At 48.4% G+C, this 26,136-nt stretch overlaps 1 protein-coding gene across 5 annotated transcripts in view; it reads right to left on the bottom strand.

Annotated features, from left to right (window-relative positions):
- Positions 1–238: 238 nt before the first annotated feature.
- The window catches only part of LONRF3 (LON peptidase N-terminal domain and ring finger 3), a 39,918-nt gene continuing 14,020 nt past the window's right edge, over positions 239–26,136 (bottom strand). For 3 of the 5 annotated variants that reach the window (XM_030305977.1, XM_030305976.1, XM_030305973.1), the window contains 8 exons: positions 24,776–25,025; positions 23,912–24,002; positions 14,924–15,038; positions 12,770–12,891; positions 10,751–10,909; positions 9,931–10,093; positions 8,754–8,903; positions 527–5,899 (listed from right to left, as the gene is read on the bottom strand). In XM_030305977.1, the coding sequence (XP_030161837.1) occupies positions 5,744–5,899; positions 8,754–8,903; positions 9,931–10,093; positions 10,751–10,909; positions 12,770–12,891; positions 14,924–15,038; positions 23,912–24,002; positions 24,776–25,025 (1,206 nt within the window). In that variant the 3' untranslated portion in view covers positions 527–5,743. Of the gene's footprint in view, positions 507–526; positions 5,900–8,753; positions 8,904–9,351; positions 9,492–9,930; positions 10,094–10,750; positions 10,910–12,769; positions 12,892–14,923; positions 15,039–23,911; positions 24,003–24,775; positions 25,026–26,136 lie in introns of those variants that run through there. The other 2 variants (XM_030305975.1, XR_003966701.1) reach the window with 2 other exon arrangements.

Genomic DNA, 26,136 nt, shown 5'->3' with positions numbered 1-26,136 from the left:
GCTTCGCTCAAGGCCTGCAGGGTGGTTCAGAGTCGTGCAGGCCTTCTGGGCAGGACCGCCTGGGAGGGAAGGGTGTGCCTCTGGCCGAGGTGGGCTTTGTCTCTCGACCACCAGAGAGTGGCGGCCTGGGCACAGAAGTCCAACGGGGCCAGGCATTTCCTCTGGGACCTACTTGGTCAGGAGTTCTCATTTTTCTCAGTGACCCAGAGGGCCCTGTTACACAAAGGCCAGGCCCAAGTGCAGTTTGCTATCCTTTTATCTTTATTGTCCCGCTCCACTTGGATTCCCACCACCCCCCCCCCCCAGGGGCAGAACAGAACTTGTGCAAAGTCACTGATGGCAGGAGACTACAATAGGTACTGAGAAGACGAGGCATTGCTGACTCTCTCTTGCTGGTCTCTGCTCGGTCAGCACCGCTCCCTGCCCCCGTCAATTTTACCAGTGTTCCTGTCAAAAGGTTCGCGCGTTGGGCCTGAGCTACAGCCCATCGTTGAGAAACAGTTTAACTGAAATAAAAACAACGTCATTTACTTTCACAAATGTTTTATAATGCCAAAGAAAACACAGTAGGTAGCGCGTTCCGCTGTAAGCAAACCCAATATACGAATGGACTTAACAAGTAAACTAGGGGCGGATTATTGGCAAGATGCTTCGACAAAATTCTGTAAATAACAAGATTTCCTGGTGCATTTTTTAAAACAGTTTATGGCAAGGTTTTCAGAACACATCAGTCACATTAATTAGCTCGCACCGGCCTCACTGTCAAGTGCATAAGAACTTAGTGTCTAAGTGCAAGGCTACTTGGACCAGAGGTCTTCCGGTCAAACGTATTATAAGCAACGGGAACGAGATCAAGTTAAATGGTCCAATAGCTTTCCTTTCTATTCGGCTTCCAAAAAACGATACCTATTTGGGTAATTCTTGCCCTAAGGTTACGGGTAGAATTCTGTTAGATGCAAAGTGAGACAACGGGAAACATTCCTAATGAACAAACAGCTTTCACAGAGACTGTCTATATCACATTGTTATGACAACGCAGAAGAGCTGAAATCTTGCTTTTGTACAGATTTGGAGGAAAGAAAACCCTAAAGAGAAACCAAGCATATAGAGGTAGTTGAACAGCAATATGGGGGGAAGAAAGCATTATCTTAATTCCCCTTTCAGTTTATTACAGTGCAAGAGTAAAATGGCTGCTTAACAAACAACTGGAATAACAAATACACAGACACATTTGCCACTGTTTGAATGCCTTGCTTGATATTTTAATCCGGGCATTACTGAGGACTGCATAAAATGATGGAACTAGTTTATCTCAGATAAGCCTATGATGCCACATTGACCTATTTGCTCTCCTTTTATTTTGTTGTTGTTTATTGTTGCTGCTTTTACATTAGCTAAACGTTAGGCAACTTTTAACATGACACATAAGCTACAGTGCTGCTTTGTAAACTTCTGTTAATCACATTTGCTGCGACAAATTTTTAAACGGCTACAGAGTCATGAAGCGAAAGCTTTAAAATGACACCAGGAACAGAGATTACAGGCACTTCTCTCTCAAGGTGAACTTAGCGCGTTGCAAAATACCTATTTGTAAGTGAAAACGTCTTCATTTCGACTCTGGATGTGCTCCACCCAGATTATTAAACAGTTGGACAGTGGGAGCTATCATTCTAAGAGGAACTGAATGTGCACATCTTACATGACTCCATTTCCTTCTTTCTCTCTGCTTTTCAGAACTGTTTTCAATCGTAAATCAACCTCATCCCTCAGGCCCCAGATGGGCTGAAAGAGCTATTCTTTTCCGCTATGGGGGCTGCCTTCCATTTGCATCCTTGCCCCAACCCCTCTGCTACGATTCTGCCTTGATAAAAGGAAACGGATGCAAAGTCAACACGTCGGGAACTCAAGGAACGAGTCCCTGGATAAAACTCCCATCTTGGAAATGGAGTTTGGCAAGGGGCACACTGTCCCCAGTGGATTCTGGCCCATCAACAGCATGCAGGCTGTGGACAGTACGAGACCTCTGGGTGCTGTGAGCCAGCCTCGGGAGCTCCGCGACTCCGACGGCCAGTCACAGGGGATTATCTGAGCCCAGGCCAGCCCCGCAGGCAGAGCTGGAAGCGCCACACACGCAGCGACTCGACTGGCCCCACGGGGCGGGAAGCAGTCGGCTTTCAGAAAAGGCAAATTCTTGAAATAGTCAGTTCTCTGCCCCCATTAAGTCAGGGGCAAGCACTCTTTTCTCCAGGTTGTCTACAGAAAATTAGCTTTATCATTTTTCATTTTCTACATTTTGCTGGTTATTAGCTAGCAGTGGTAGTACAGTACAAAGCAGAAAGGCATAGTATCTGCCTGGTACCTAATGTGTGTACACACACACACACACACACACACACATATATACATATATATATACACACACACACATACACATACATATACATATATATATATACATATATATATATATACATACACAGAAAAAATAATCTAGGTCATGATAGGAAAATTAACCAAATAAATGGCACTATCTACCAAGGGGGAAGTCTTGTACTTCTGGCCTAGATTTAGCTTTATGTCTTTTCTCCGTGTTCTCTTCAAACCCAAGCTTTGCAGCAAAATCAATTTATAAGGGGCGAAAATGGCCACGTTCAACTGACTGCCCCATTCAAGTACATCCCACAGAAAGCCAAGGTTTAGCCTTGCACCCTGCCTCCCACCACTGCTGAAACCAGAGCTTGCTATAAAATAACCCAAACGTCTATTTAGGCCACTGAACGTACAGGGCAACTCTGTTCCAGCCAAGATCTACCTTTGCTGGAGTTAGGTGCTCACTTACCGACATGGAACATTCTAGGATGTGGAACTTTATTTAAAGAAAAAAAAAATCAAACTTCCCATTCTACCGAGATTAAGTAGAAATGTGTGTGAGGGAACTGAATTTTATTGAGCCTGCAGCTTCCATCTGAACTGTGAGCTTCTGGGGAGCTTTGGTGACTCAGTTGCCATGCCTGTTTAATAAAATTACGTGCAACACAAACTGTTTAAAATGTTAAACATATGCAAAGGAAGGGGTTCAACGTCAATCTTGGCTATGCTAGTAACTGCTTAACTGTGCTATCTGGACTAAGTATTTAACATCGCAGAACCTCAGCCTTCTCATCTGCGATACTGGGCGTGATAACTGATCTCACAGGGCTGCTGTGCAGAATAAGTGATTTAATGAACTCACATATGTGAAATCGCCTGGCTCAGTACCTGGTACACAGCAGGTTCAAAATAAGTTTGTTGGGGCAGCATAAGGAAATCCCATGAACTAAGCACAGAAGTCAGACTGTGAAACCCGTTCACCCTGGCAAGGCCAAGATTTTTAATACTTTTTGGAGAGCAAGGAGGGATGAGCTGGTTATTCTAATGGAGCTAGAACTTAAGGCTTCCATTATACTGGGAATTCTAGACCTCCAGACAGCACTGCTTTTTAATCTTATTGGAACACGGAAAACTGGCTGGCCCAGAAGCCTCCCTTGTCTCTGACCCTCACCTCTTCTTGAGTCTTTTCGTTTTCCCAAACAGACGTGGCTCCAAAAGGAATTAACTGTAAAGCATCAAGTTATGGTCCGAAAATCAGCGGTGGGGATCTCCCCAACCAAGTTTAAAGGGGCAGATATGGGTACTGCATGGAAAGGCAGTGTTTTATGCAAGTGTGGGCCCCTGATGATATTCCGTAACTATGAACAATCTAATCACAGCTATTATTTTTTGGATGTCTCCTAGGTGCTAGGCACTGTGCTAAGCGATTTACATATGTTACCTCATATAATGTCCGTTAACATCCCTACACGGGGCATTGGTCACTACCCTTTGCTAGATGAGGAAACTGGGGCCCAGAAGAAGTTCAATCACAAGGGAAAACATCTACCAAGCGCAGATGTTTACGACCTTTCCTCTGCTGCATTTACACGAGATGACAGGAAACTATTTCACGAGGACTGTGCTCTGACCTTCTGGCTGGCTGGGCACCGAGCCGGAAGAGGAACGCTTAATTCCCTGCTCCCCGAGCCCTGCGGAGCTTGCTTGGGCAGTAACCACGCCTATACATCCATTCTTTGCCGGCCCAGTCTGGCTGCGAACATCAAACCTGGTAACACAACACAACGCTCTGACAATCCAGCACCCATTTAGCAAGTTCAGAAGGGATCATTTGGTTTCAGCTTACGTGGATCACGTCATACTCTCTCCTCTGTTTCTGGCTGCAGGTAGTGGGAAGAAGTCAGGTCGATTCCCTGAGGCACTCACCTCTCCTTGAAGGAGTAGACGGGCTGCGCTGGGTCCGTCCAAGGATCACGTGGGGGGATAGTTTGCACGATGGTACAGATGGCGTGATTCACTTCTCGCCTGCCCTAATCTCCTCACGCTGTCGTTGGGACACCCCCCCCCCCCACAGTCTTTTTCAGGTCCTCCTGGCACTGACAGAACCACACTAGCACTGAGCAAGCTAAACAAGGGCTCCCTCTTACACCCTTACCCACTGTTCTTCCCCTACGTTGAAATCTTTGGCCCGCGGCAGCTAGGAGGGAAGGCAGAGTTTAGCTAAAACCACGGGTTCGTCGTCTGTTTCCTTTAAAAGATGTACAAACCCGAAAGACAGCGTGTCTGTGTTTTTAAGGGTTCAACTGTCTCTACTGGCTTCTTTCCGCCTTCAATGACCGGCAGCCCTTCATCATGTGTTTTCATACGCGCCAGCCAGGTAACTAACCCTGGGGAGAAGGGAGAGACCCTTCTGATTAGATCGCTGAAAATAAATGCCTAAAACAGATCACTCACAAACGACGCCCCTCTGAGTCACCTCTTCATTCAAGAGCAATCATTCCTTCGGCCCTGCTCGGTGTCCCACCCAGAAAATGGATCGTTTTCCTTCACCCTGGCCTATTCCATAACGCCTGCCAAATCGCTTAGGTATTTTATATTGTTGAATTCCAAACAAAAGCAACATGGAACCCGTGACGAGTGACGGTCTCAGCGTGATTCCGAACCTCCTTTACACATCCAAAGGGACAGATACAAAAACGGTTCGCGAACCGGGATCAAACACAGCAGAATGTGGTTAAAGCAAAAACGGCACGTTGCTAGCACTGCTCCTTCCCCCTGGGTAGATGGCAAACCACGTTAATAAATAAAGCAACTGGCTCTTCAGTAACGTACACTTAAACAGTTACAAACAGACAGGTAGAAAAAAGGGATACAGTGGTGCCAAAAAAAAAATAAATTATGAAAACGGAAAGGACGAACATTCTTTTCTACACAATGCCGTATAAAACCCGAACCATCTGGAATGAGAACCCAAGTCCGTGAAAATAACGCAGCAGTGTTACCAGAATGTGTGCTTCACATTTCAACTACACATTTATCTGTGCAAGAAAGAAAATGAAAGCAAAACCATTTTAAACTTCCAGAAAACTGGATGTCAAAAATCAAATGAATTTTTTTTTTTTTCTGGGCTCTTAAACACCTCTGCTGAGCATGTAGTTGTGCAGCATGTCAAGAAGCATCTTCAGCCAGGAAGTTTCAAACAGGCCCCGTGCTTCTGGCCTTTCTACACGATTCCTCTCTGCGATCAACAGCAGGGAAATGCCTGTTTGATACTTCCTTCTGTTAAGATGTTATTGCAGTTAGATATATTTACAAGATGACTCCCCCAAGCCGGCAGGGAGGGTGGGGGCTTCTCCTCAGCGATCCACTCTCGCTAGTTTTGGTTCCGGGATATAAAGGCCAGGACTCGCCGAATCCCATTCAGTCTGTCCTTCAAGGACCTCATCGCTAGGAACGGGAGCTGAGCTCGGCTTTCCAGTGGAAGAACCGCTAATGTCCACCAGCACCAGGCTGGACCGTTCGGGCTCACCTACAACAGAGAAACACACGGCTTCACCCCGCTCCCGCAGAAGTGAGATCGGCCTGCAGGTTTCCCAAGCTGCAAGGCAAACATCCCAGGTGGAACTGCTTCTGTGTTGGGCAGACGGCTAGTTACCCCCACGTCTACTTCCCCCCTTCTCTGAGCTGGGCATACAGCCACCCAGAAGACAGAGACTGCGCGGCAGCGAGGGGCGGCCACGAGACAAAAGTTCCGGCTAATGAGATGTAAAGGGAAGGGACGCCCGAAACCTCGGGGCCATGCTCTGGGAAGGGGGCATGTGCCTTCCGCCTCACTCTTTCTCTCTTGCCCCTAGCTAGCGCGTGAGCACGGTGGTGACCGGCCTTCTTCTATCGGGAAGACAGGGGTAACATTCTAAGGCTGATAGAGCTTTGTGATGAAGGAGACTGGGTCGCTGAATGATCTCGTGGGACAGAGCTGCCCTAGCCCTCTACCTGGTTCAAGCTACGGCCATGTTTAGTAGTTGTTAAAGCAAACAGATCGGTGTCCTAACAGATACGCTATACTTCCCAGCCACTGCTCAGTCTGGTCCACTTCCAAGATTCTGTTCAGGTTCTCGGGACGGACACCTAACAGCATATGGGCCTTCAATTCCCATGATCCCTTGGGCTTGGCAGGTCTCTTAACGCCCTGCATTTCCCTGCTTCTGGCCGCAGGCAACATAGTCCACATACGCCATGTCGCTGTACAAGGCCACAGCGAGCCTCTCCTCTGAAACCGGAGCCTGTGGTCCACAGCCCCAAAGCACAGCAACCCCCCTTTGCAAACATTCCAGTTTGAGAACACATTCATGTCAGAAATGTATTACGTCCCCAGGTTTCTTTCTAATGAGGAGCTTTCCCATCCCACATGAATCCTTCACCGAAATTCTGTCTGTCAGCAGCTTCCCAGCCACACGTTTTAAGACACTGGTGACTTACTTCCTATGGAGCCTGAAACAATCACAACTTCCGGAAGGTTGGTTTAGGACTGTGGAGAACCACCTTCTGGTCAGACCACCTACACATGGGATTATCTGCCTCCAAATGGTTCTTCCCAAACCTTGCCATCTTCTTGGCTTCTCTGTGCCTATAGCTTCATTTGAATTCGTTTTTGTCCCTCACTGTGATCTGTAACAGGCTCTCCCTCCTATTATTAGTTCTGAATATGAAACTGACATATTCTAAACTTTCTTTCCCAGGGCCATTAACAAAGATATTTAAGCTGATGTTAACACTTGTGGCTGCTTCTGCGAAGCCTCCTTCTGAGGCTTTGAACATTCTTATTAATGGCACCGCTGGGGCTGCAGCACTGACTGGATCAAACTGGATGATTTTTTTTTTTTTTTTTTTTGCGCGACTGCTGCCAAAGCAACGTGAGAACAGTTCTAATAAGAAAGGAAATGAACCAAGATTTCAACTTTCTGTGTCATCGAGCCCTTATGAATCACTCTGTGGCATCTGTGTTTTCTCTTATGAAAGCTGCTGTATCATCGCTGATCGCTACCTTCTGCCTGACTGAGGGAGAATGCTCTCCAGAAGGTGAAGGGGAACATTAAACTTGATCATGAGCTTGCTCAGAGCTCTGATGTAGTCCTGAGTCATAGTGGCCCAGAGCCAGGAGCTGGGTCACTGGGAAGCACTGACTGGCCTTGCTCCCTTCTACATCCACGATGCCTTTGCACGGAGGCAAAGGAGCCACCTTTGCGGTCTGGAGAGAGTGAGACATTTCAGCCCATCAGGGAACAGACTGGTGTTCTGTAGCCACAGATGCAAGAGGAAGAGGGGACGTTAGAGACCTCCTCATCCACCTCCCTCATTCCAGAGCTGGGAGACAAGTTGAGAAAGGGGCGGGTCTTACCCAAGGTCACACAGCTAGAGCGGTAAGGATCAGTCTGTTGGCAGTGAAATCAGAACATACACATTCTTACTACTGTGACAGAGTCAGGAACGAGTGTAAGTAAAGAATCAAGGAAGTCACGGAGGTGATGATGTAGGGGAGCCAGCTCAGAATGCAGGAAGGGCGACGGTGGGCAAATACTCGACTAAGTTATCTCCAGCCTCGTCCTAGAGAGACAGTATTGTCCGATTTATCAGGCAACCGAAGTTGAGTTGGTGAAACTCAACTATCTCCACTTGCCTGAAGAGCTTCCGATCTGCAGCTTGATCTCTCAAGTGGGCCTGTCCCCCCAGGAAACAGACTTGACCCAGTAGCACCTAATCAACTGCTTTCTAGTATAACTCGGCAAAGGGCAAATTTAAAGATTGGGTCTGTTTGCTCAGGACCTGCTCACCCCTGATGAGGACAATGACAAGGGTCTACATCTGCAGGGCTAAGCAGGGAGGGACCCAGAGATGAGAAGGTGCTGCGGTCTGGCAGCTGGAATCCTGTAAGGCGACTGGTGCCGTCTCCTAGCTCCTGCAGCAATGGGGGCGACGGTTATGAAATAGAAGCCTTTCGTCTCAGCTCCCGGGATACCCTTCTCTTAAGCTTGGCCTTTGTGTGAATCTTGTCACCCCAACACATTACCATGGTGTGAATCTGGACTCCCACTGAAGGTTCTTTGGTGGATGGTGTCTATGTTCCCAATCTCTCACCTGACTTATGTCTCAAAGCCTGTCTGGGATCCAAGTTCCTACCGCTTTCCTTTATCACTCCAATTCTGACTTCAGATCCTTGAGTCTTACCCCTGATGCCCACTGCCCGGTGAAACAGTACCAAACTGGATCTATCTCCCCCTCTGCACTCGATCTGCTGAATGGCAACCATGCACCCACCCAATCCCAAACCCTGGGCGCTCTCATCTGCTGGGGGCAGCCCATTACAGAGAGACGTTTTCATATACCTGAGGATCAGCATCTTTCTCTGGCATTGGACCAAAGTGATTGAGTATCCGATTCTTCAGAGAGGTTTTGAGCGAATGAAACCATGATGACGCTTGCTCATAGACACAGTTATGTAATCCCATGAGCTCAGCCTGATCCTCTCCTTGAACCTGAAAGTATCAAAGTGGAAATGAAGCACTCTGTCCCTTCTCCATCACTCCCAAAGCTTCTGCTGACACCAGACTCCCTTCGGGCATCCGGCCTGCGTCCCTAGGAAGGTTCGCCCACCCGGCTTTCTCCTGTGTGGTGTGTGAAAGGCTCCTCAGCCAGAGGGTGGGCTGTGTGTGACTACTGCTGAGTGCGGAGGAAGAAGAAAGTTTCCGCCGGGCGCATTAGCTGAAACAGCGAGATAGACTGAAAACCAGAGATGCGAACTGGCCTGAGTGGAGGCGTGCTGTTGAGCTCGCTTATGCTAGCTTATGCCTCTCTCCTTTTCACGTTTCATATCTGCTTTCCCAGTGTCCACTGGGAAGAGGGACACAGGTGTGTCTGTTTCTCACTGTGTAACTCTATTTCCTAAGTCCAATACCTTCATTCGTCGATCGAACATTTACTAACCTTATACTATATGGTGAATGTAAATATAAACGAACGTGGGATTATTTACTTCTTGTTCTTCCAATTAGTCCAGAAAACCAAGGATGAACTGGACACGTTATCTTTCTCCTTGATGGGATGACGCGTTATAGGGAAGAACCCTTAGCCGGGTCGCGCATTTAAAAATACAAACGTACGTGTCAATCTACAATCATCTCAAAATGAAATGTTTGAAAACATAAACGAATTGATACATAAAATACGTGGGTGTAGATATCACTCCCAGATCTATCCCTTGGTATCTCTGGCAGAAACCTAACCCCTGGGCTGAACGGGCCCCAGGGTTGTTGATCTGGCTTGGCATTTCTTATGCAGGAATACAACTCAGCAACTAACCAGGGGGAAAGCCAGGGCACGGGGTGCTCCTGCTGCCATCCTACAATCGAACGGCAAGCCGGTGGCATTCGATGTCGCTGCGGCCATTTGGTGAGAAATCCCAAGGCCCCCCGACAGCGCTGAGCAATTCTTCTGCAAACACCTTTGCCCGCCAAGCTACAGGGATAGCCTGGCCCTGGGATTCTTGGCACGGGCCACCCTCACCTTTTGGTCTTCAATGTATTCAATGTCGGCTGTATTGTAACCATCTCGCTGGCCCTGATGGAGGACCCTGAAGCGCCTCTTGCCTACGCTGTCCACCACCGAGCGGCCATCAGCAAAGAACTGAACATTTCTGATCTCTAGGATGCAGCCATATTCCGCAAACCTGCTTATTGGGAATGCGTAAGAAAGTACATTTTTGGTGAGTTGTTTCTGCGGCCTGGCTCCCCAGCCGTTTCTGTAACCCCGGGCTGTGCCTCCAGGGACTTCTGCCTATTTGCCTGTCCCGGGGGCTACAGCTGCAACTACACCACAGGCAGCGCCTGTGCCAAGAAAAATCTTCCTGTAATAATGTAACTGCTCCCATTCATTGAGCATATACTGCGTGTGGTGTGCTCAGTGCTTTACGTGCATTAACGCACCAATCTTCCCAACACGCCCGCTATCATTGTACCCACTTTACCGATCAGGAAACTGAGTCACAGAAAGGTTAAGTGACTTGCCCAAAGGCAAACTTGCTCCAAGGTTGGAGCCGGAACATGAACCCATGCACGGGACTCCAGGTCCCGCGGTCTTACAGTAAAACAAGTTTTATGGTATATATCACTCGTTTCACAAGAGATTAATCCTTGGGGTTCCTTTAAATAGGCAGCCTGTTACATGGTAAACCAGGGGCCAGAGAGACCCCGGTCTCTATGGGTGCTCACGGTCGTGAGCTGGCTAAATCTCAGGAGCTGTGCCTCCCTATCTCCTGGGGGCACCCCAAATAAGCCCAAATCCCTCTCTATCCAACCTCCCTTTACTCACGTAGCTCCTCACTTACCCTTTGACAGGATCTCCAAGGCACATGCCAAACTGTCTTGTACCTGTTTCGATGCATCTACGGATCATCAGACGGTAACAAGGCTCAAAAATGTGCAGGGGACAAGGAACCGTGGGGTAGGCCATAGTGCACACGAAAATAGGCACATTCTTATTCAAGCTGTCAGGAAGAGCAAATGACAGATTTCTCAAAGCCGTGAAGCAGAACACAAAAAGGCTGGTCAAATGTCACTTTGTGGTTCCCCCACAGTAAGGCCAGGGGACCTCAGGTTTTGATGGCTGATTAAAAAAAAAAAATACTGAGATGCAACCAACACTATGGGCTAAGTCCCATTACTGGTGCAGAGGTCAGCCTAAGAGCTAAGAGATTGAAACTGACATTCTGTACATTCCAATTTGGCTTAAAAAACATCCTCTAGTACCTTCACATTGTGGGTGATAGTTAAACCTCATAGTTCTTTCTTCCTCTCGTGCCCTCTACTCAGAACAATCTCTTCAGGTGTCCTGCTGGCAGTAAAAGCGGACCCAGCTCTCCAGGGGGATGGTGGGAAAATCTCTGCAAGGTCTCATCAGCATTACAAATTTGCAAAGCCCCCAGAAGGTCTGCTCGGCAGGCCCAGCCGGGAGGAGGAGGGAGCAACAAGAGAGGCAAGTGTCCTCTAGCCCAGTGACGTTCCCATGCGTCAGAATCACTGGGGGCCCTTAAATCCAGACAACTGGGCTGCATCACCCCAGAGACACTGGGATATAAGCTCTGGAGCCGGGACCCAGGGGTCTACCCTTCGAGTGCCCATGAAGAAGCAGGCACACAGCCTGATGGGAAACCACGCCAATGGGGCCAGCTCCTCCTGGATCACTGTTCTCTTCTTTGCTAAATCCAATACTGGAACTTGTCAATGGATACAAGACCATCTGCCCAAATCCCCCAGAGGATTCAGTTTAGGATTTCTTTAAAGAGAAATCCCTCTTGGCATATTCCAGTGTTTATTAATAAAGCATTAAATGATATTTGAGACAAGGGCTCAGAGAGACTCGCGGTGAATTTAAGAATCAGAAGTAAAAATAAAGATGCCCGGACTAGATCTACTGTAAGTCAATGAGAACAATAGGATTTAGTTTCTAGCTTCTCAGGAAAACACAGTATTCGAAGCAAGAGGCCCACTCAAACGAACCAGTGGCAGTTTAGAAATGTGCTCTACAGGGCGGGCAGAAAACCAGAGCAGCTTTTGCAATCGGGAACCTGGCCCCCAGAATGCTGCGAGGACCCTACTGGGGATCCGGAGGTGGGAGGGCAGCGGTATGAGACGCAGAAGTGAGAGAACGCCTCCTGCTGTTTCTGCTAGGCGGTCTGTCCTTCCAGCCAGGCAGAGAGCTTGGAGCCCTACGGGCACCTCCAGACTCACCCCTCAGCCACAAATGTGGCAGAGGACGCGTGTAACAAGCAGCAGCCTTACTCTTACCACGTATTGAGTGCTTCCTGTGCACTAGCTCATGTGATCTTCCACATGAGGTAAGGACTTCACTATTCCCAAGCTACAGATGAGGAAACTGAGGCCCAAAGAGGTCAAGTGACCTGCCTAAGGTCCTGAAGGATACTCGCTTTGTGGCAAAACTGGGTCACGAGCCCAGGTCTGGCTGACACCAAGGTTCTTAACCTCCCAGCACCTTCTGAGGTTTCTGCAAACAACCTTCCGCACGCTGTGTAAGTTCCCCTGATCTAGCTGCTTCGGTTTGCTCCTACCAGTGACACCCAGTTACTAGCGCCAAGACGTGACCTGGTCAGTGGTTTTGGCTCATGCGTCTTCAGGGGCGTGCTGGCAACTGCCGAACAACTGGCTGTGGGCGGGTGGAAAGCTCCGGTTCATAGCGATTGCCAATTTCTATATAGTGTAGATACGCCCACCGAGGCCAACATCAAGCTACCAGCACGATATTGCTAAGTGAGCAGTTAGGGAGAAACGTGCACATTCAGTTCTACGAGCTGCTATGAGTGAAACTGAAAAGAGATGCATATACGTACTTGGAAAGTTCTTCCATTTCTTCTTCATAAAGCCGCCTGCGTTCCTTGAATTCTTCTGGCAGGAATTTAGCTATTAGCTCTTCCATTATGACATTTTTGCTATATTTTCTGGATGCCAAGCACTATAGAGGCAACGGGGCACCGAGACATTATGCAGCCATCAGAAAACCACAAAGCACTTCTCATGTAATCAGCAGAACAGCTGAATCAACCACACATTGAGAGTAATTTGGGCCCACACATTAGCAGCTGGTAACATCATCATGCACGTATTCTCTGGATGTTACGTGCGATTACTTTTATAATTAGAAAAAAATACTTTAACAAGGGGAGAAGACCCGCATTGAAGTTTCAAAAGTTTAGCTTTCCCAAAACACTCAAGTTGAGATTATGTTCTTGTCAAAAAAGGGGGGAAACCCTTCCTTTTCCTTTTATTGGTTACTGCATTTACAAGCTGGCAAAAATGGTCTCCATCTGGGATATGCTGCAAGTCTGTGGTCTAAAGGTTCAGGGAACGAGAAAGCCACTGTCCATCACTGATCTTTTCCTGACCTGTCCCACCCCCGCCCCGCCCCACCTCACCTCAATGCTTGGCTTCTGGATATTGCCAGTCTAAATATTTTTCCCCCTCTAACTTTAGCTGAAAACAAAACAAAACAGCTAAATACTGGGGATTGTGTCTATTTGTTTTTTAAATATACCATCTAGGTATCACTGAAATTATGTTATAAGCCATGAATTCAGAACCGAACTCAGGCCCAAGTGTCACTATTACTATCCTCCCAAACACCCCTAACTAACTTCATGCATATCCAGGGATCCGTAGGTAGAGGGAATTGAGCTGTGTGAACCAGACCACGGGAGTTAAAACATCTGCGAATTGTTTGCTACGGACACTATCCACACAGACCCAGCAGGGGGAGCTCCTGAGTATAAAATTGCTGGTTCGAGACTATTTTTCCTTTCCCAGTATGGGCTGTGTGTGTCTATTCTGCAGTGAACGCGATTAGAATAAAATATTTATCTCTCTTGGAAATGGTGTAAGTGCGACCCTGTGTGAACACGCAGAGATAGACGAGAACATTTTCTGGGACCCCACAGCATCTGCTTCTAGGATGCCTTCTCAGCCACTGCCATCGCCTGGCTGCAGAAGATCCACTGCTTTGCCCCGTCCCAGTCTTTGGAGAAAAGCAATGACTCGAGAGGTAGCTAATCCATGGAGGAGGTGACTCCCCCACTGACGCTAAAACAAAAACCCAGGACAGGCACACAGTAAAATGTTAATGGTGGTTTTCTCCAGGTGCTGAGCATACGGGTAGGTTTTTCTTCTTTCTGCTTATTTGGATGTTGTAGTGTTACCACAACACAGATGTATATTTAAGTATAAGGACCGTGGGCCTCTCCCCCACAATCAGGCCAGGAAAATCCCACCCCTTGATCGAGGCAAGGGATGGCAGGGACCCTCCCCTCCAACCCAATACACACCCCAGGGTCGTCCTGGATGATCATTTTACTCCATTGTCTTAGTTTAAACGTTCAGGTGTTGGGAAAACTCAACATGTGACTTCACTGGACCTACATTCACCTAGAGGGTGTCCTGCATCGCTGAGCTCTCCTCAGGGATGACAAGGGTCAAGGAACATTAACACTGGCTGTGATGTGTGCCACACAAGTCCTTGGGGGAGGGAAAGCAAGGTGGGTTCCTGGGAATTCCTGTGCTATAGGAAATTCCATTGGGTCCACCTGAAAAACAATGGTGGCAGTCCGTGTGGCTCATCTGAAAGGACTTGGAAGCCCCAGAGCTTTCCAAGTAGCTAAATATCTGCTAATAAGTACAGCAGCTCCGGGGGGGGGGGGGGGGCGGGACAAGGACCTTCCCCTTTCAGGACCCATGTCTGCCATCGATTTAATACTTTTGTTTCCAACACAAATTAATTTCACTGTTGACAGTTCATAAAAAGCTGGATGTCGCCTCATTTTCCCGAAGGACTTGGCAAAGAGGGGAGGGGTAGCTGTAAGACGGGAAAGATAGACAGGTGGTGTGAGAGGGTATCTTTCCCTAGCACAGTGCACTGGCTTAGGATCAAACAGGACACCATTTTAGTATCCAAGTCCACATAATCTAACCTAATCAAGAAAGAAATAATATTTTACCTGTGAAAGACCATCTTTGCACAGCGGACACTTTGCATTGTGATCTAGGCATCTTTCAAGGCATTTTAAACAAAATGTATGACCACAAGGTGTTGTGACTGGCTCGTAGAATAATCTGAAATTTAGGAATCAAAATGGAAGAAAAATGATGCAATCAGACAAAAAAAAATAAAAGAGCTACTCAATGTTAAGGTTCTACAGTGTTATTCGGAAAATTCCGTGTGTGCAAGGGTGGGGGAGGGTCCTTTCTTTTTTACCAGAATTCCCTGCAGTTGCTGTGCTTCAGAAAAGCATTTGCTTTTTATTTCTGAGCTGGATTTGAAAATCATGCATTTATCAACATTTCTGATATAGCTAGATCATTCTGTGACATTAGTTCTAGTCAGCCTCTTCCGACTGGCATCCAGACTGTTTTTCCCTGTCAGGTCTCAGAAAAAGCGAGATTAATGCCCAGAGGGTCTAAGTAGATTACATTCTAAAATATTTAGCCAACCTGCTCGCCTGAAGATATGTAAACACAGAGACAGATAAGCACACACACAGACACACACACACTCCGTCTCACACATTCATTCATTTAAGTGCCTTATATCATATACACAACGGAAAAAAGACTTGGCTTATTTGCTAACCTTCATTCCATTTTTACCTAAGCAATGTTTACTGCCTGAAGGATCCCGAAATTGTGCCTGCAACAAACACGTAACTGCCTTTTGTATGAATGGATCATTTTCTTGGGGGCAGTAGAGTAATTCTGTCAGTGTGCTTACTGATGAACACATACATATAAACATACGTAGGTATGCACACATGCACTTCAATTAGATCCTATTTTAATTCCTTTACAGGAGCCAGCTAATTTCAAAGCAACGTGGGGAATCTTTTTAAAAGCCGTTCTACCCATTCAGAGATTCACAGATTTACTTTGCTTTTGGAAAAAGAAAGGCTCACCTGCAGCAGGACCACCGGGTGGGGGCAGCTGACGACGGTGGTTCAGAAGTGGGGCTGGCGCTCACCAAGAGGACAGACAAAAGGGAAAGACAGACGCCTGACCAGCCTGTTTTGACCTCACCAGTGTTCAGTTGCGAGGAAGAGGCCGCCAGCTGCACAGCCCCCTCGTGTGGCCGGGAGGTGTACCAACAGCCTGGCCCACAGGGCCAGGCTGAGCAGAATCAAAATGTCAGAGCTGAAAAGTACTGGAGAGAAAAACTGAACCCACCAACCAGAATGAGACTGAGCTCCAGAGGGGACAAAGCGGCTCATCTGTTGGCAGATGAAGGTCTATCCAACTTCCACTAGCAGTCGTGTGCTCTTTCTGTTAAAACCGCGACTCTCGACCCTATTGGTGTGTGAGAATCACCTGGGGCGCTTTTTCTTTAAACAGCTTTACTGATGTCTAATTGACGTGCAATAAACGGCACGTACTTACGGTGTACAATCTGATAAGTTTTCACATACGTACACACCTATGAAACTATCTCCGCAACCAAGGTCACGAACACACCCATCGCCCCCAAACATCTCCTCGTGTGCCTTTGTAAACCCTACCTCCTGCTCCTCCCCATGCGCCCCACCATCACCTGCAGACCTTTGAAAAACTACAGGTGCCAGGACCACACCTGCAGAGGTTCGGGTCAGTTGGTCCAGGGCAAAGGCCAGGCATCAGGATTATTTTTTTTTTTTTTCTTTTAAAGCTCCTTGGTGGTTTGAATGTGCAGCCAGGATTGCGAATCACTGTATTTCACAATCCTACTAATCTCTGCATGGGCAAATCCTCTGTATAGGTCTCCAAACCTAATTACCAAATCTACCAAGGAAAAGACTAGCAGCTACTGGCACATTCCCCTCTTTCTTGATTTAAAAAAAAAAAAAAAATTCTAGTGGAATTTGAGGGGAAAGCATCTTGTGGGAAAGGAAAGAACAGTTTCTTAAGAGAAATCAATTTCAATTTAACAAGCTCTCCACCAAACAGATTCTCACTTGTCCACTCAGCAAAAGTGCTCCGGGTGCCTACTGCGTGCTGACGCGGAGCTAGGCGCCGGCACGTGACAGGGACAGGGTGCACCGGACTTGTAGGAGGTGAGAGGACAGACGTCGAACAGGACGTCGGAAAGATGAGGTTTCGCAAGTACACGCCTGTACGAATAAAACTTGCTAAAATGTTGAAATTAAGCCAATGAAGGTTTGGAGTAGGAGGGAGGCTTTTTATATATTCACTTTTCCTCCTTTTTGAATGTTTCAATCCTGTTTTAAGAAGCAGTTAATTTGCTTAGCGTAATTAATAGACGCCAGTTATTAAGTTGGCCAAAAACTAAAATTAATTTTCAAAAGCACTCTTTATGATGGAGGTCCTAACCAGCGTACTAAGGCGAGAAGAAAAATAGAGAAGTATGAGGACTAGGATGGAAAAAACCAAATCTGTCCCTATTCACGCACGGTGCGATGGTGGACTGGGAAAATCTAAAGGAATCTGCAGGATGAGTCTTAGAATCCGTAAGAACTGCTAGTATGGGCAAGGATGTTAGTTACATATACACACGCCCACAACTGTGTTCCATACACCAGCGAAGCGACACGAGAAAATACATTTTTAAACACGGTAACATTGACAACTGCTTTCAACAATCAAGCACCCGGGAATAAACCCAACAAAAGCTGTACGAGCCCTCTGTAGGAGAAAAACTACAAACGCCTCACTGAAAGGAAGCAGAGAAGACCTAGTCAAATCCCGATGAAAATCCCGGCGGCTTATTTCACGCGTTTGTTTTTGCGGGACTTTGACAAGTTGATTTCTAAACTGTGTGAGGCAAGGCAAAGGGTCAAGAGGTGCCAGGACACCTCGACGAGCAGCAGTGTGGGAGGACTTGCTCCACCAGACGTGAGACCTTATTATAAAGCAGCAGTGATGGAAACGGTGTAGGGCTAGCACAAGGACACACAGATCCGTGGATAGAATAGAAAGCCCAGGAATAGACCCAGATCCAGATTCTTCATTTATGACAACTGTGGCACTTCAAAGCAGAGCGCGGGATTTTCAATACATAAATAGCACCCTCAATAAATGCTATTTGGGGTAGTGGGCTGTCCATATGGGGAAATGGAAGTTGGACTGTCACACCGCGCACAAAAAATCACTTCCATGTGGGCTGGAAAGAGGAACGTGAGACAGTAAAGCTTTTAGAAGATACAACAGAATACGTTTACGACCTCCGGGTAAAAGAAAAAAAGATTTCTTAGGCAAGGTAGGCACCAAAAAACAAAACAAAACAAAACAAAAACAAAACCCACTAACTATAAACGAAAGGATTGATCATTTTCATTAAAACCAAGAACTTGTAAGTTCATCCGAAGATGCCACTGAGAGAGCAGAGAGGCAAGCCGCAAGTGGCAGAAGGTATTTCCAGCACACGTGACTAACAGAGGCCTGGTATCTAGAACATACGTAGAGCTCCTATAAGTCCGTAAGAGAAAGAGAGAGAACCCGCTCAAAAATGGGCAAAGATTTAAATGCACGAGCATACATAAAAACTGCTCATGGCAATGCTACCCGCAGTAACCCCAAACTAGAGACAGCCCAAATATCCCTCTACCATAGAACTGGTAAAGAAACTGTGCAGTAGGTTCATACAATGGGATGCTATACACTAATGAAAACAAAGAAACTTCACCGACGCGCAGCGACATGAATAAATAAACCTTAATACTGTGGTAAAGAAGCCAGAACAAAAAGAAACAGGACAATTCGATTTATGTAAAGTTTTTTAGAAATAGGTAAAGCTAAATTACCCCACTTAGAGACGCATACATGGGTGGTAAAACTATTTTTAAAAAGAGGAGACAAGGGGGAACCTAGGTGGCTCAGTCGGTTAAGCATCCAACTCTTGATTTCAGCTCAGGTCACGACGTCACGGTTGGTGAGTTTGAGCCCCATGCCGGGCTCTGCGCTGACAGTGCGGAGCCTACTTGGGATTCTCTCTCTCTCTCAAAATAAATAAATCAACTTAAAAAGATAAAAAGAAGAGACAAAAGTCAAGGTAGCGGTTTCGGTGGGCGGGGGGCAAGGAGTCGTGATTTGGAAGCGGCACACAGAAGGCTTCTGGGGTCCTGGCTGTGTTTTAGTTTTTGAACTGAGAAAGGCTGACTGAGTATCCTCTTTACAATATTTTGTTAAGAGAATACGTTTTTAATTTTTAAGTACTTGTCCAAAGTGTTTATTTCACATTTTACCACGTCTCTCAAAAGTGTGATTGGCAATGGGGCGCCTGGGTGGCTCAGTCGGTTAAGCGTCCGACTTTGGCTCAGGTCATGATCTTGCGGTCCGTGAGTTCGAGCCCCGCGTCAGGCTCTGTGCTGACAGCTCAGAGCCTGGAGCCTGTTTCAGATTCTGTGTCTCCCTCTCTCTCTGACCTTCCCCCGTTCATGCTCTGTCTCTCTCTGTCTCAAAAATAAATAAACGTTAAAAAAAAATTGGCAGGCTGATTTGGAAACCACTGCTGTGATCTACTAGAACAGCCAAACGAGAAAGTCTCATAATCTGCAGTAATCTGAATGCTATGAATCCGAATACTTGTGGTACATTAGTCGATGACGTTAATGGTGGCAACGACTGAGGAGTCCGTACCTGCAAAACTGTTTTTCCCAAGAATTTCAAAATTGGGCCTTTTGTCAAACAACGATATCGCTGGCTAGTTAACTGCAGTAAATCCTGACACTTCACGAGCAGATGGGTGAAACAGACACCGAAGGAAACGGCAACTCTTAGCAAGAACTGCGAACAAAACGCCCTGATCGAGTGGTCACAGACAAGAATGCTGCCACAGATGTGGTACGATTGCCTTGAAATAACTCAAAGTTCAGATGCTTCGAATGTATCACCTTTCAGGACGCAATTCGCTTCTAGCTTCAGAGCTGCTCCGCTCCTCTAGAAAGGCCGACTGAGTAAAGTGGCAAGGAACAGGTGGAGTAGATTTCACTTGCTATTCTGGGTGCCCGTAAAACTGTTTTTCATATAAATTAACTTTGTACATTGATAGGCGGTAACGAGGATTAGTTCCGCTTTACTATTGCGGAAATTAAGACTCAGGTTAGATGACTTGCCCAAGGTCACACAGCTAGCTAGGAAGCAGCAGGGCTTGGGAAGTAGAGTCACATCTGATTCCCTCTGCACTCCGTGACACGGCTGTGAGCATGTGCACATCTGGAACAGACATCATCTATCCGTGTGTACCTGCACGTACTGACAACATAGTTTTCTCTGTCCCTCTCTGTCTCTCTCCCTTCCCTCTCGCCCCACTCCAGAGAGAGAGAGAACTCCATAGAGAGAGAGCTCGAAATAGGAATATACTCGAATTCCTCTTCCTTTTATTTACCGCTTTAGGTAATGATTTCAGAAAACACGTCAGGGAGGCATTTATAAATCAGAGTAGAGCCGGATTTTCTCACAAGAAAGCATTTTACATTGTCACAGCAGTGGAGTAAACAATAGTAATAATAAATGCTTTCAGTTAGATGTTAGCCCGGATAAAATGCTTGGCTTGTCTGGAAATAGCTATCTTTGCCCACCAGTTACATCCTTGTATTGTGTTCTTTTGGTGCTATCAAATGAGAGTGAAGAAGGAATAAGAAGGAGGGGGTGGAGAGAGGGAAAGAGAGAGAGAGAGGGAGGGAGGGAGGGCAGGAAGGAGAGAGACGGTGAGGGGGTGGGGGGAAGGGAACCGGCTGCTTAACGCCCAGCTATTCGAGTGGCTAAAACGAGGTTAAATACAAAGTTTTCATTGCGATTGACAAAGAGGTCACTGGGCCATTAGGTAACTGGTTCAAAAATCACACATGCTTGCTCCACATCTCAAAATAGCCTTGTCACCCCAAAGGCGCTGTTCCACACCAGCCCCAGAGGTGCCCCCCCCCCGACCCACCCCAGCGGCGAGAGGCTCCCACCTCCGTAGATCTCAAGGGAGGGGTTTCGGTCACTAAAGACTGAGGAGCAGAGTTCTGAGGCGTTGGAATTAGGAAGCAGCCTCCCTCGACGGAGCTCTCCCAATCCAGCCAGCGGGACTCGGCGATTATCAAGTGTCTCATTAACGCACGCTCCAGTTACCGTTCCATTCGTCTTTTCCGCCCCTTTCCCTGCGAGACACGGAAGCCGCTCCCGAGTGTCTCTCCAGAGCCAGGCCGGCTTCACGCTCCAACTTGTCTTCTACCGATGCGGTGCCGCGGGACTGGATTTCGTTCTAGAAACTTGCGCAGGAGGTGCAAATGTCTAGTTTCGTGACCCAGCAGATGGTCTGAAGATATCTCAACCCTTAGCCGCCCTCTCCCCCTGCCAAAGACAAGTGAGGGTCGTGATAGAAGCCGGTACGGATCCCAATGACAATAAAAAGGAAAAAAACCACTAGCGGGTTGGAAGCAGGAAGTCTGTCAGGGCTGTGTTCAGACCAAGGCATGTCTGTGAAACAGCCTTGTCAACATCTGATTTCCGCCTTGCAGACAAACCCTGCTGGAGGGGGAACTACGTGCTTGTGACCAAGGGCTAGGGCCTTCAGAGCCTCGAGGTCACAAACACTCTCCGGACTTGGCAGGTTTCTCAGCACCCTAAAGTGGCTGGAGTCCCCCTATAACTTCCTAGGCCTCTCCGACAGTTGCCCCCAGACAAAGATGGGCTTTTGTTCTGAAGCCTCACTCAGAGCAGAGGGGCAGGATAAGGGAAGTGAAGGCTTTTAAACTCAGGGCGAGCAAACCGGAAGGGGGGTCTCATCCTCCTGGTGTTTATTTCTCGGAGCAAATTTCTAACCCTTCTCCGAAGCTCCCTGTTGAGATCAGGGACAAACAAGACGGAAGGGAGAGAGCGGAGGAACCAGAACAAAAGAACTCCAACCTCGGGGTTGGGAGTCCTCAGCGAAAACACAAACAGGATGAGTCTGTGTGTTTGGTTTTGCTGGCTTCGCTGGATGTCGGGAGGAGCGTGAAGAGGAGTGAGTCCGGCGAGGACTCGGGCTCTCTGAGCAAGCTGAACCAAGTCTGTCGAAGTCTGACACCTAGAAGACCGCGGCTCACATGGCAGGCTTAGAGCCGCGATGGCAAAGGCCCATTTCTCTGCTTGGCCAGGACCCGCCTACTGCTTTGTTGTGAGGGGGAGAGGGAGATGGCAAAAGGGAACTGGTTACATAACCCACCTCACTCTCGCCCCCTCCACCCAAACCTCCCGTATTACATCCAGAAGGCTCTCCTTGGGTGCTGCTGCGTTCCATCTGCCGAACTGGTCGTTTTCAGGTCTGCCTGATCCCAGGAGCAAGTCTGACAACTCAATTTTTTCGAAATGTTTATTTATTTTTGAGAGAGAGAGAGAGACGCAGAGAGTGAGTGGGGGAGGGGCAGAGAGAGACGAAGAGAGAGAGTCTGAAGCAGGCTCCGGGCTCCGAGCTGTCAGCACAGAGCCCGACGCGGGGCTCGAACTCACGAACGGTGAGATCAGACCTGAGCCGGAGTTGGACGCTTAACCGGCTGAGCCGCCCAGGCGCCCCGCAATTTTTTTTTTTAAGAGAGAAAAAGTACATGTCCAGGCAATGGCGGCCTTACTGGTTTGTATGCAAACAAGAAAAGTCCTTCCGAATACAAATGCACGTGATTGATATGGAAGGCATCGTGCTCGCAAAGGGCAAGAAAACATCTCAGGATCCTTGGTTGGCTGGATCCCAGTGTGTGGTAGACCACGAGATTTTTCTTGACATCTCTTGGGTCAACCATCTTAACAACTTTTGTGCAAATGTCTCAGTCTTCTTTTAATGCTATGTTGAAAAAAAAAAAACAACCCACATTTGAGAATCTACTGAATTCTGTGGACCTTGCTCTGGAAACACACACCCACCCCCACACACACACATACACACACACACACACATTTTTACATACAACTTGAGGCAATTCATAGATCTATGTAGAATCCACACACAGAACTTCCTCAGGGGTCCGGGGGCCTAAAGTTGAAGAATCTCTGGCCTAGGAAAAAAAGTTCCCATTTATGGAGTATTTACTCTATGTCAAGCACTATTCTAATAAGAGAACTGAGAGTCTCTCAATCATGACAACCTCACAGGGTAGGTAATACTCTTCCCTATTTACTGACGAGAAAACAGTGGCAGAGAAGATCACTTGCTCCAGGCCGAACAGCCAGTAAACGGCAGAGCCAGGGCTCAGGCCCACCCTGTCTGGCTTTGGAGCTCATCCTCTTAGCCACAAAGTCACAGCTGTGAAATGAAACAGATGGATGTAATTTTTTGCACGCAGACCATGCTTCTACCGGCTTCCTTTTTTTTTTTTTTTTTTTTTTTTTTGAGGGGAGGGGTGGGCAGGTGTGTGCATAATCTGCCTCCCCACCGGGTAGAGAAGAGATGCCAGGCCGAGTAGTACATGCCTAGTACTAACACTGTTCGAAACAAAAACCAGTTGGGCCCTCTACTTGACTGCCAAAGAACAGGCCCATGGCATCGACATTAGCCCCTGAGCTTTGAGATCTTGATCGAGCAGTTGCGATTCGTTCCACGGTCAGGAACTCAACTACCTACGAGGTGCCACGAAAGTAATGCAAATATGAGACACAGGCTGGTACTGTCAGGTGGTGGGGGGAGAGGGGAGCCATGGCCCAACTGGAGAGCGTGTGTCCTGTCTCGGAGCATTCACATTTAACAACAACCAAAAAACTCCCGTGAAGGCCACACTAAAGACATTCAGCCTGTGGCCATCAGTTTGCGACTCTGAGTGGACCGTTTCCTCCCCACTGTCTAGGTACTTCCCAGTCAGGAGTGCAGGGAATGTAATCTGTAAGCAAGGGACACAAGCTAGCCCGTGTGACAACCAACAGCAAGATTTTCATTTTGTTAGAACCATGCTTTTCCGTGCTAACCAACCAAACGGTAGGTCACTGGCAGAAAGGTCCAGAATCCCCCCAGAAAAAGCAGCTTCAGGCAGTAAGCGATAGTACCCTTCACATACCTCATACACAGGGAGCATTCAAGGTCAGATGCATCAAAGGACGGGAGTGGAGCACTGACCGCAGCTCTGGCCCCCTGGTTGGCGGGAGGATCTGTGATTTAGAAAGCAGTATGTCAGAGGCAGACCAAGCTGGCTTGCACAGTCAGCACTTCTGAGGCAGAACCACCCCACTAGATTTTCAGCTTTCCACCCTCAGCGCCTCCCAGAGGGTTGATTCGGTGGCCACCCGAGCCACTGGGAGTGGGGTCCCCTGAGGGAGGCCCTGGTAGGTTTCCAGCAGGCCCACGGGAAGAGAGATGCGAACCAGGGAACGTCCGGGAGCCCTGGGGACTTCACTCCAATGCAACAGGCACCTCACTCTACAGAGGCAGCAGTTCCCTGGGCCGAGCGAGGCCTTCAAAGCCGACACCGAACCTCGGCACCGCCAGCCTCTCTCGGAAAGACGCCGGGCTGTGGCTGCTGCTTCTCAACTGCCTACCTGCGGGCGCCCAGCTGGGAAGGATGAGCGTGAAGCCTGATCACGCCTCCCTGCCCCTACATTCCTGGAACGGAGAGGAGGGTAGAGACAGGTTGGCCTGGAAGGCGACACCATCAAGGGTACGAGGTGTCACTACTCAATACGGGGCTTGACCTCAGGCCTCGGCGTTCCGTTATTAGCGAGCCCCGGCAGTATGCTAGCAAACCGTGCGCTCTCACAGAAGCTTCACCGTGACCTGAGGCGGCACAGCTAAGTGCCAGAGCCGGGCCGCACACCCAGAGCCCAGGGAGCCCGCGGAGCCCTTGGATGGAGGCTAAGGAACCCGCATATGCCGGTGAGCCCAGGCACCTCCTTCAAGCCCCTTGGTCCCTGGGTAGAGTCAGTACCTGGCTTTCTGGCTTTAGTAGGCACCTCTGGGTCTTGGGGTCCAAATTGACAACGTTTCCTTTTCTTTTCTTGGCATTTGCCAGCCTTGGCAGAGGCAGCATCCCCCTTCTCCTCCTGGTCTCCTGCCTGGCCTTTCCCGTTGCCTTCTTGCCCCTCCCCCTCTACTTTAACTGGGTTCTCCAGGCTGCTGCGGTCTCCCGCGGCCGCTGCTTCCTCCTGACTAGAGCAGTGCGGGAGCTCCCGGCTTTCCTGGACGAAGAAAGAGCCAAATGTCAGCACCAACTCGGGCCCAGGATCATCCTCTGACATCGCTACCCACCGGGGGCAGAGAGAAAACTGCACAGCCCCGATCATTTAGTGGACACCCAGCTTAAGGAGCAAAGGCATGCCTGGCCTGGGTGAAGTTGACGACCTTCCCTGGGCGAGGACAGAAGGGTATGTAGGGGACAGACTCCTTGGGCTGCGATAAAGGGGACAGATGCAGAGTGTGGCACCACCGGGCCCTCTCCTGGCCAAATCTTTCCCGTTACCACCTGAGGGAAACAAAGACAGGCGGTGAGGGCAGGTCCTGTCACTCGATCCTTCCTGTCGCTCTCGCTGCCCTTCCAGGCCATCTGCGAGCCCCACACCCAGCTCCAAAAGGACTTTCGCTAAGGCTCTGGCACAGGCCTGCAGGGTTACCACAGGTACCGGAGCCCCGTGTTATACGGGTCAAAAGAATCAGGGACAAACCACTCTTTCGACTGGCTTTTGGGCGAAAAGTGAAAAAGAGACAACTCATTTGGCAAAACGACCAATGATGTCTCTAGCCTTTTAAAGAATTTCCGTCCAGGAGGGGGTATTTGAAAATGGATCTAGAAGTAAATCCAAACACCAGGGGGTGTTTGTGCAGATTCACCCGGAGAACCCTGAACCCTACTCTAAATCCACAGTCCAGGAGTCCAAATGCTCATGTGGGTTTTTTCCCCCTCCAACCCCCGAGCCACCCCCCCCCCGAAATCGGTAGATAGATGGGGAAATGGGGGGCGTCTGGTCGGGACAGGTCAGTGAGCTCGATATGGGTTTTCTCAGTCTCTAACCTGGGGGGGTTCAGGGGTTCGAGCCCCAGGCATCCACATGGGAAGACACTGCTTTGCAAAGCAAAGCTTGTGTGGAAGCCGGATCCCCGCTCCCAGCTGGCTCACCCTGGAAAAGCCAGGGGTGTGATTTTCCTTCCTTTCTGTTCCAGCTGCAATGGGAAGCCACTCCAGACACTCCAGCTCCCGATTAGTGTTCTCAATCATGTAACAGTGATCTCAAACATGACTGAAATGCACTCGGGGTTCTCTGCTTCCAGGAGGTACTCAGTCCTGCTCCCCCT

This window comes from Lynx canadensis, chromosome X, assembly GCF_007474595.2.
Source record: "Lynx canadensis isolate LIC74 chromosome X, mLynCan4.pri.v2, whole genome shotgun sequence".
NCBI classification, from domain to species: domain Eukaryota; kingdom Metazoa; phylum Chordata; class Mammalia; order Carnivora; family Felidae; genus Lynx; species Lynx canadensis.
The sequence above is the reverse complement of the archived record's forward strand: the minus strand, read 5'-3'. Positions and strand labels throughout refer to the sequence as shown.